The sequence below is a fragment of the Brassica napus genome, chromosome C7 (genome assembly GCF_020379485.1).
Source record: "Brassica napus cultivar Da-Ae chromosome C7, Da-Ae, whole genome shotgun sequence".
Lineage (NCBI taxonomy): Eukaryota > Viridiplantae > Streptophyta > Magnoliopsida > Brassicales > Brassicaceae > Brassica > Brassica napus.
In genome coordinates this window covers 44,624,142-44,634,851 of record NC_063450.1, presented here as the reverse complement: position 1 = coordinate 44,634,851, position 10,710 = coordinate 44,624,142, and the positions used below count along the sequence as shown (strand labels likewise).

Below are 10,710 nucleotides of genomic sequence, written 5' to 3'. Positions count from 1 at the left end.
GGGAAGCTTTCTTTGACTGTTAGGTGGATTTAGATTGAATTTAATTTAAATCTAATCTATGCTTGCAATTTAATAAAACATTATTACATATAACCCATTTAATATTCTTAAAGGGATATTCTCATTTAATTCCCTCGCCGACATCATACCGAGTCTGAAAAAAACACGGTCTAGAGAGATGATGCATACACTCTATCCAAAGTTGTAACGCGGTTTTGTTTGTCACGTTTTTTTTTTTAACAATAATAAATTTGTTGGTTCGTTGAAATTCAAAAGGAAAAGATATATTTTTGTGGCGACGAGAAGGGGGGAGGAGCAGAGATCTCTCGTTCGTTTTTTTTTTTTCCCGGAAAATCCGGAAAGGAAAAGCTAACAACGAACCTAAAGGAGAAAAATCGTTTCTTTCACTCCACGAGTTTTCACCTCTCTTTCCTTAACCTCTCTCAAGCGTCTCTTCCTCGTTTTCTCGTTTTCTTCTGAACAGATCTTAGAATAGGTATAGAGAAGAAATCAAATGCTAACGGATCGAGGGAGGCGAGTTTCTATTTGCATTGGGACTCTTGAATATGGCAACAGAAAATTCCGTGGCGGCGGTGGTGGTGGTTGTTACGGCGGTTTCGTTGATCGGTCGTCGGAGAGATGCCGCGACTGGAGTCCCTCGAAATCATCTGCTTCGAGAATCCTGCGTATCTCCTCTCCCACCACGTCTCCGCCGTCGTCGGCGACTTCTCCCGTCTCCCTGAATTGCTCCTTCTCCAACGGCGCTGGCTATATCGAGCATCGTGTCTCCAAGTTCGATACTCTCGCCGGCATTGCCATAAAGTATGGAGTTGAGGTATTGTTTCTATGTGTATTTTGCAGTAATCGACGAGGAGATTGAGCTTAAGATGAGATGATCCAATTGTAAACGCTTTGTGCTCTGATTATTAAGTTTCTAGAAATTTTTATTTAATATATAAGGAATTCACTTTATTAATTTATGAGTCAAGACATAGTGGGGAAAGTTAAATAAATAAAGCTGCACCTTTATAATCATATATCCAGTCTCGTGACCCTCACTATCGAAATTTCTGAGTGTTATATGCTTTTTTTGATAGTGTTCTTTAGAAATGCCTTTTATTGTTTTCTTGTATCTTAAAAAAGATTTTGCTATTTTCAGGTAGCAGATATTACGAAGCTAAATGGGCTTGTAACTGACCTTCAGATGTTTGCTCTCAAGTCTCTCCGGATTCCATTACCTGGGAGGCATCCTCCTTCCCCTTGCTTATCTAACGCCTCCTTCAACCATGGGTACTTTTAAAGTTGAATTTATTGGTTTTGCATAAAAGGGCATCCACATATCAACTAATCCTATCTCCATGATTGATACTTGCAGAGAGGATTGTTCCGAGCCAGCTTCATCATCAGCAAACAATGGCAACCTCCAAGACGTGTTTGACCCCTTCCAGTCATTGAAGCTGAAGCCTTCAGAGACAAAGATCTCTCCAGCCATGGACTCCTTGCAAGGTTACTATGGTCTGAAACCAACAAACAAGAGAGCTTCTGAAGCTTCTTATCCCCAAGAAGACAATGATCAGTACCTCACACCCTCCCCAGCCACCAGTACACCCTTAAACCAGCACAGAAAATCCAGAAGCTTGGTAGATGCAGTTATCGCCGAGGTCAACCAATCATCCTACCAATCCAAGGAAGTTAATTCCGATAAACCAACGAGAAGACGCCAAAAGTCCGAAGCTGATTTCAGTTCGAGAACCCCGGAGCTGCTTCTGAAGAAGGAGAGCAGAAGCAGCTGTGGCGGGTTTTCTGCAATAGCCGAGAAAGGTTTAGCGCTGAGACCCAAAGCAGCGAGCAAAACTAACTTGTCAGCAGATACTGGTAGTTTCAATCCAGTACCAATCAATCTGATGGATGCTCCTGTGGGAGACAGCTTCTCAAGCGTGAGGAAATCGTTTAGCGCCTCTGTTCTGCAAGAACCGTTCAGTAACAACAACAACAAGGGTTCATCATCGCTATGGCAAAGCTCGAAGTGGAGTCTGAAAGCAGATTTGCTCCAACAAGCAGCCATGGCAAGGTCTATCTTTGACGGATTGCCTAAGCCTTTAACTGGTCGGAGAAACAAAAAGGCTATGGACTAAGAGAAGCTAGTAGGTAAAATACAAGTAGAGTGTACATTTGCACTGCATTGCATTTATTTTAAAAAAACAATGTGTTGTGATGAGTGAGTGTTAGATCAGGCACTAAATGTATTTTTGTGTGTATGTTGGAATTAAATGTCGCAATAAAAAAATCATTTTAATAATTTTTCTAATAAACAAAAGCAAAGAAAAAAGGAAAGAATAAAAATCTGAAACGCCTTAGCGAGTTCGTTCGATATATCGAGAAGCTCGCTCTTCTCCTCGTTCTCTCGGAGCAGCAACAAACCCTAGAGTTCCGATGATGATGAGGGGTCTCTTATCCGGCGCCAAGCGGCTATCAACTCCGACCACCGCATCCGCGAGAAGAAGCTACAGTCTGATTCCGATGGTAATCGAGCACTCGTCTCGAGGAGAGAGAGCTTACGACATCTTCTCTCGGCTGCTCAAGGAGCGTATCATCTGCATCAACGGCCCGATCAACGACGACACCTCCCACGTCGTCGTAGCCCAGCTTCTCTTCCTCGAATCCGAGAATCCTTCCAAGCCGATCCATATGTATCTCAATTCACCAGGAGGCCACGTCACCGCAGGTAACGCTTTGCATTTCCATTAACTTCTTATGTTTAGCTTTCGTCAAAGATTCTTGATAGTGTGATTTGAGAATCGACGGCCACGACTTTGTTCGATGCTTACTTGGTTTGGATTCTGCAATTAAATTAGTCAACTTGATTCATTGCAATGAGAGGCTGCTGAATCTTAATTATTTGTTATACAAATCTGTGACAACCCCGTGGATCCCCCGTAGACCCAGGTTCACAGCAGGGCACCGACCCCAACCCCACTTATTAGCCCCATAATTAGGTTGTTGGTGGTTCGAGTAACGTCAAGCGCATCAATAACCTACATAGGAGAGTCAGTGTAGGGTTTGCAGGGCCAGTCTGGGGCCCACAGTCGGATAGTTCTCACGGGGGCGGGTTGTTACAAAATCTCTAGTGAATCAACTCCTTTTGTTGCTGGTTTATCCACAGTCTCATGATCTTGGGGACCATCTTTTGTATCTTTGATGCAGGTCTTGCAATTTACGATACTATGCAGTACATTCGTTCTCCGATAAGCACAATCTGTCTAGGCCAGGCTGCATCAATGGCCTCTCTCCTCTTGGCAGCGGGTGCCAAGGGACAAAGGCGGTCGCTTCCGAACGCAACCGTTATGATTCATCAGCCTTCAGGTGGGTATAGCGGCCAGGCCAAGGATTTAACGATTCACACGAAGCAGATTGTTCGTGTGTGGGATGCTTTGAATGGTCTTTATGCGAAACACACGGGCCAGCCTATCGACGTGATTGCGGAGAACATGGACAGGGATAACTTCATGACTCCCGAAGAGGCCAAGGCGTTTGGGATAATCGATGAAGTGATTGATGAGAGACCGTTGGAGTTGGTGAAAGATGCAGTTGGGGGTGAAAGCAAAGATAAGAGTTCGAGTTGAGGGAGTCACTCTGGTAATCAAAAGTATCTTTTTTTCTTTCTTTGCTTCAGTTAGATCACACTTTTCTTCTATGGATGAAATTGATGCTCTGCAGGGGCATAATCTCTTAAAAACTGTTTTTTATTCTTTAATAAAATCGTGTTCATGTTTCGGAACTATTTTTCATTGAGTGTACTGTTTAGTTACACAGTTTCATATATGATTCGAGTTAAATGAATAATTGGATTAAGTTTCATGGTATTGGCGAGTCTGATCCAGTACACGCTTGTTTTGTTAATTGCACATTCATTTGAACTAACTAGAAAAGTATAAGAACTGTGAGATTTTTGTTTAGTTTCAGAGATCACAATCTTATATGATTTGCTTATGTGAAGAACTGATGCTGCCGTCTGCTGCTGGTCACTAAGTTTTTGATCAATAATACTCTTCGCTTTCATTAGAAAAGTTTGTGCGATTTTGTGTTATAGAACACCATATGGTAATTATTGGACTTTGATTGTGCTCTGAGAAATTAGGGAGAGAGACACATTAAGATCTCCATGACAGAAGCAGGATTGCTATTTATGTTATACTAGCTGATAATGCGCGGAATGAAATATCTAAAATAATGACATGTTTGCACATTAAAATCAATTATGTATTTGCAAATTGTTTTTTAGAATTTTTCTATTTATGAGAACATGTTTCAAATTTAATAAACTACTAGATTTTGAAGTGCGGAAATATATTTGTTGAAAAATGTATTGATATAACTGTTTGTTAACTAATTTATTTCGCTATAGGCATTTTCGGTTTTCGTTCAACTCTAATTTGCTTTTATTGGTTTTTGATTTCAGTTTGGTTGTGGTTTTTGGTTTAGAAATATATGAACAATTTTGGTTATATATGAAGTTGAGTTTTGGTTAAAGTGATTGAATATTTTGATATTTTGTGTGGTATGGATATATAAAAATTTCAAATTTTTCGGTTCTTGTTACATTTCTGTTTTAAATCATTTCAAATAATTGAGGTAAAATAAAAAAAATTCATATTGTGAATCACCAATATAATAAAATGGGAGAAATATTTAGAAAATTATTTTATTTACATATCTATGTATTTATGGTATAAATAATATAGCAAAGAATAACAAATAATTTTAATAACATAAAGTTACTATATCCAGAAAAAATGTTATAGTTTTTATTAAAAATATAATATGTAATGTTTATATTATGAAACAATTATAATGTCGATATTTTATATTTTCAAATATTTTAATTTGCTGAAAAGAATTAAAATGAGATGCACTATTACTTGATTTTAAAATCACATGCAAAAATGATCAAGTTGGATCGCAAAAACCAATTCAACCAGAAAGCAAAACAAACATATATCTTATTTTACCTTAATAGGCCCAAGCTCACTACCCTTACAAATCTAGTTTATTGTTGTGACCGACAAAACCATGTTTATTATTGGAAAAATCAATGAAAAAGTTAATGGAAAATTTTGTAATTAATTAGAAAAGTCAAGGGCATAATCCTAAGAAAGATCATGCTTAAATAGTATAGATAGACATGAAATGAAATATTAAATAATGTTTCTTGATTTTTTATTTTAGTATTTTGATGGTCGTTATTTGTTAAAAATTGAGTTTTCTTTTTCTTATTAAAAAATTATTTATTTTACGTGTATAAAAGCATTATATAATGAACATACTTGTTATACAGAAAACACGGTTTTATTTATTAGAGGTAATGATTGGTGACCGAGGAACGACAAGGAATAATGCATTCTCTAACGTTTCTAAAAAAATTACCATTCACAAGAAATAATATTTTTTCTAATTCCCTCTCATTTTTTTTTGTAGAGAATTAAAGAACAAAATTATTATTTCTTAAATTTGAGAAAGAACAACCATTCATTTTCATTCTTACTATTTTATTCACGTATATTTTTTTTTTATTCGTTCTTCCTTTTTGCCGAATGATCACCAGTCAGACCCTAGATTTATGTATTTATAGTTATATTGTAATTTAGGTTTATCACCAGATAATGTATTTATTATACCATAAAATAGAATTTGCAGTATCAAATCATTAAATGTTTATTTACAGTTTTATACTAACTAGCTACGACAATAAATATTTTCTATATACGTATTTTGCGTGGAAAAGAACTAAACTTGCTCTAGACTAAAAAAAACTAACTACTTGCAAATATTGGAAAGGAGAATCGGGCAATATGCACAATAACATATTAAATATATAATAACCATGTTAAGCAACTCATAAATTTGCAAGCAGATATATTAAATGTATTTACTGAATAAAATATCTAAATATTATGTTCAGTTTATATTCTTCATATTTAAAAACTTGAATAACACTTTATTCTCATTTTAAAGTCACTAGGGGTTTTCCCGGGCTACGCCCGGGATATTCGTATAATTTTTTGTTAACTTAAAAAGAAATTACATTTATGAACATAGACCATGTATATATATATTACAATCGACTTTAAACTATTAAATTGATAGAAATTCTAAAATTTGTTTGTATTTATTCACTATCTTGTATCTAACCAAATTAAAATCATATATAGAATGAGAAGTAAGATGAGTGAAAACTAACAAAACTGGTTATGATTTAAATACATTGTGTTAAGTTTTTGTTCTGTATAAAAATGTGTAAGATTTACAACTGATTTAAACCTTGTTTTCATTTTAGAATCTTTGGGTTCTTATGAGATTGAAAAGTTTTATAATAGAAATAAAATTGTATAAAAAATTGATCCAAATGTAAAAGTAGTATCATTGTCCAAGCCAAACCAAATTAAAGAACAATTTTTTTAGACAAACCATTACCAAAACTTGATATTTAAGACTGCATACACTTGTATGAACCTATAATCATTCACGTGACAATGATCTGATCAGGGAATCACTTTAGACTAATCTTAAGACAAAATCTTCTTACCGCCCTCCCTCTTAGTTAGTCCCGACTTCTTTATCGTCTTTAGAGAGCACTATATATCCTTTCTCGGACTGGATTCCATGATTTCTTTAATCTCGAGCTCCATACAGAGTATGCACTCTGCAAGAAAAAGCAATTTGAAGCTACTCAATTGATCAAGTCTAGCATGTTAATACAACACACACACTACTCACTTCACCTCTATAGCTTAAGATTAGAACCCACATTTACGGTGTCATGATACATCTTGTCCATTTGCCAGGTAAGAAGTATTTTTTTTAGTAATTTCCACAAACCTTTCAGTCTCATCAAAAGAAACATGTGAACCATACACTTACGCCTGCAACTCTGGAGGGAGCATGCCAATAAAATGATGATATTAGATGAGAAACCAAAAAAGTATTAAAGTGAAGTTAAGAGTTTTAGATGAGAAACCAAAAAGGAAAAGTGTTGCATGCTCTTCTTGTAAGCCTTATTCGACGTATAGTTGATGACTTATGCATAAAAGGGGTTTAATGAGAGGTTGAGATTCTCATCTAAAATAGCTAACACCGATGATATCAAGTATCAAATTATATTCAAGCAGCAAATTATATTCCTAAGTGTAAAAATGGAAATAAATTAATTTAAGATTAGAATAGTCCCTTTGATGAAGTTTCTCAACATATATTTCCTGCTAGAGAAAATAACAAAATGAGGACCAAGCATCAAGGCAATCACATATAATCTTCAGATCACTTTGGAACTTCACCATTAGCTCGTAACGATCCATCTCGCCAGAGAAAATTTTCAAATTATAATACGTGAGGTAGAAAGTAGACGGATGCTCTGCCTTAAAAAAAATAATCATAAACTGCATCTGATGTTACAGAGAAAATGAAGAATGAATCAGCTCACTATATAAACTTGGTGAAGAGAATATTCAAGAATCAAAAACCTTAACGACATAGGACTCCTTGTGACAGAACAAAAGCCGTAGTTGAACACGGTAAGCGGCGTATAAAGAAACTCAGAGGAAGATAGGTCACTTGTGCGGTAAAATGAAGATATAATTTATTTCACTTTCTACTATTCAGATCATATTCAGATCATATATGCACAGCACATGTAAACAATGATAGGTCACTTGTGCAGTAATATGAAGATATAATTTATTTCACTTTCTACATTACTGGTCCTGAAATTATTGTAAGAAAAGTGAATAAATTAATTAACCATAGTCTGAGAAGATTATAAGGATTGCATGTGGTTGCATGTTTCGCCATCTGAATTACTTCTTCAAAATGAGAGGGAAACCAATCAAAATGATGGCCTGTTTTGCCGTCTAAATCACACGGTATTGCATACCAATAAATTTGAAGAAAAGCTTTACTTTAATGTGGTTTTCGAGATTTTAGGTCATGTGGCATCATCTCCAGTTACGAAAAAAGAACACTAACTGTATATAAACATTATTATTTTAAAAAGTGATATTTTAATTTTTTATAAATGATTTTTTTTTCTTTATACTTTAGTTTTGATTTTATCATTTATATTTCTATTTAAAATATAATTTTTGTTATTTTGTCTTTCTCAGAAAATAATTAATCATCATATGATTTTATCATTTTATATCTAGGCTTAGGCAGGGGGCGTGGGGGTGGGGGGCTTGCAAGATTTATAACAAAGAATAGGCACCAAAGCGACGATATAATGAACGTAACTTATAAACTATGGCTACATGAGGTCATTCCGATTACTGATTTTTTTTATGTGCAAGGGAACATAATTATTGTATAAAAATAACTATTGCTTTATAGAATGAGTATAAAAATACCTATGCTGAATGAGTAGTAGCACTAATATAGATCAAACTGTGAGTTGTTTTGAATATGATCTACCAATACAATGATAAAAATGAATCTAATAGACACCAAAGTATATACCTGCAGATTCCACTGGTTGGTCAGGGGGTGGCGTGGCCATTGTGATTAAGCTTTCACAGTTTCTGGAGTTGAAAACCGAGAAGAAGGTGTACTACGTTTCTTGCGCTTATGCGTGAGGAATATGCGTATTTAGCAGATTTGGGTTTACTTGGAAGAGGTATAGAGAAAGAGTGTAAATGCTGGCACAATGAATAATACTTCTTTCCTTCTCAGATCAAGATTTTTCGTGATTTTGAGATTTGAAACTTATTTTGTATTAAATTAAAGATCATGTGCATTGATTAGATTGTGAGAGTTTTGATTTATTCCGAAAAACCCCCGGAAACTCTAGTCAGCACCACGTACACCTATCTCTCCTTGAACTTACTACAAACAGATTCTCTCATACCCACTACATAAGTCAACAAAACATAAAACATACTACATATGCAAAAGGCAAATGACCTTTTCCCAGATCCCTAAAGAGCCTGTGTCCATTCACATAGATCAAAGAACCATAGACTGTGAAAATCGTAAATGAATAACATTAAAATTAAAACAAAACACATGGGTTTGTCCTTCAGCAACTTGATAACATGCCACTACTCGTATCAAACTTAACTTCATTCTTAAGAACTAAAAGATTTGAAACACATAAATACTACCAAAACAATGTAGATTTAAAAAAAAAAGATAAGTGAACCAATAGATAGTAATACCGAAATGGTTCTAATCCGCAAAAACAGAGTCTAGAAAGGAAAGTAACAATGCATAGTCTTTAATAAAACCAAAAAACAGAGATAAGAAATTTCAGCCACAATTGTCCCGTTAGACTTCTGCTGACTCAACAACATCAGAACTCTTCTTCACTTTCTCATCAGCAGATTTCCCTTTCCATCTTCAGCTTCCTCATCCAAGTTGCCATCCAAGATGCCTTCAGGGTCCAGAGCCTCAGGGTGCAGTACCTTGGTGACAGTGAAAGACATGAGATAGAAACATGAGATCATCCAAGCCAACGCAATATTACAGCCTTAAAACGTTGAAAACCAAACTGAAGATACATATTTTCTCGGGTCAAGATCAACCAGCCTTAAAACGTTTAATACTCTCTAGACTAACAGCCAAAATTGCAAAGATCAGACACAACCAAGCAATATTTCATCATAACATAATCAAAACCAATCTGTTTACACAATTATATGGATTAAGAACCATAAAGGTCTCCTTTACGGTCTCAGGCCTCATCAAATTCCTTGTGCCCATAGAATCGGATCCGATCCTCAGGAAACCCAACCGTACTGTCCGCTGAAACAGAGAGGACGGAGTTCCAAAAGAAAGTCACGGTCACATTTGGCTCAACAACACGGTACACAATCTTGCTCTTAGACCCGTAGAAGTTGGTGAGTCTGTATATGGAACCAGCAACCAAGTGTGGCAGATAGGTGTCAATCCTCCCTGGCGGAATAAACCCCTGAATCACAATACCATGTTCATAACAGCGGAACAACCTTAGTTACTGTCAATCATTCGACAAACCACAATAGATAAATCAAACAAATATACTGCGAATCAGACCTGCTCGTCGATGAGCAGCATCTTCGTGTGGTCCGAGTCCCACATCCCTGAAGGACAAAACTGCATCGGACTTGTCAGAGGAGACAACGGCCTTTCCTTGGCGTTTCTTGTACCTAGCTTCTCCGGCGACAGCGTTGGCGGAGGAGTCACCAGTTATGCCTCTTTTTGGCCTAGCTACGACAGAGGAATCGGCGGTTTCAGAGGAACGGTTCACAGGCTCACCGGCGGAGTTGACCAACTTCGCGGAGGTAAGATCGCCGGAAACAGAGGTCTTGCTGTTGGAATTCATCGTTCTTGAGATTTTTGAGAGTATTGAATCCTTTCGGAAATGACCCGATATAAATAGGAGGAGATACATGAAGGCAAAACGAACCCATTAAAGAAGAATTCATGGTGCAGAGATGGATTAATGGGGTGGTGGCGATGAAACGATTTCCGTTGAGAAATCCAATCGCCGATTTCTCCACTCTCGTCGAAGAAGAAGGAAGAACAGAGACGGTAAGAGGTAGCACGAGAAATTAGGGTAAATCACGAAAACGAACTGGGCCTAATAGACCTTACAGATAAACAAATTAAAAACAAAGAAAAGTCCATTCGGTTTTTTGAATACTTTTGCCTACGTGGCACAACCACAGTTGAGGATATGTTACT

At 36.4% G+C, this 10,710-nt stretch overlaps 3 protein-coding genes across 3 annotated transcripts; 2 read left to right on the top strand and 1 right to left on the bottom strand.

Annotated features, from left to right (window-relative positions):
- Positions 1–147: 147 nt before the first annotated feature.
- BNAC07G49750D lies at positions 148–2,299 on the top strand. Its single transcript, XM_013817488.3, has 3 exons — positions 148–835; positions 1,160–1,290; positions 1,376–2,299. Exons 1-3 carry the CDS (start codon positions 515–517, stop codon positions 2,133–2,135), a joined length of 1,212 nt encoding a protein of 403 aa, XP_013672942.1. The 5' UTR covers positions 148–514; the 3' UTR covers positions 2,136–2,299.
- On the top strand, positions 2,298–3,781 carry LOC111208781 (ATP-dependent Clp protease proteolytic subunit 2, mitochondrial). The gene is made up of 2 exons (XM_022708234.2): positions 2,298–2,725; positions 3,205–3,781. The coding sequence occupies exons 1-2, from the start codon at positions 2,434–2,436 to the stop codon at positions 3,621–3,623; spliced, it is 711 nt and encodes a 236-aa protein (XP_022563955.1). The 5' UTR covers positions 2,298–2,433; the 3' UTR covers positions 3,624–3,781.
- Positions 3,782–9,143: 5,362 nt separating this feature from the next.
- On the bottom strand, positions 9,144–10,685 carry LOC125589692. Its single transcript, XM_048761997.1, has 2 exons — positions 10,060–10,685; positions 9,144–9,955 (listed from the first exon to the last, which is right to left on the bottom strand). Exons 1-2 carry the CDS (start codon positions 10,123–10,125, stop codon positions 9,719–9,721), a joined length of 303 nt encoding a protein of 100 aa, XP_048617954.1. The 5' UTR covers positions 10,126–10,685; the 3' UTR covers positions 9,144–9,718.
- Between the last annotated feature and the right edge of the window lie 25 nt (positions 10,686–10,710).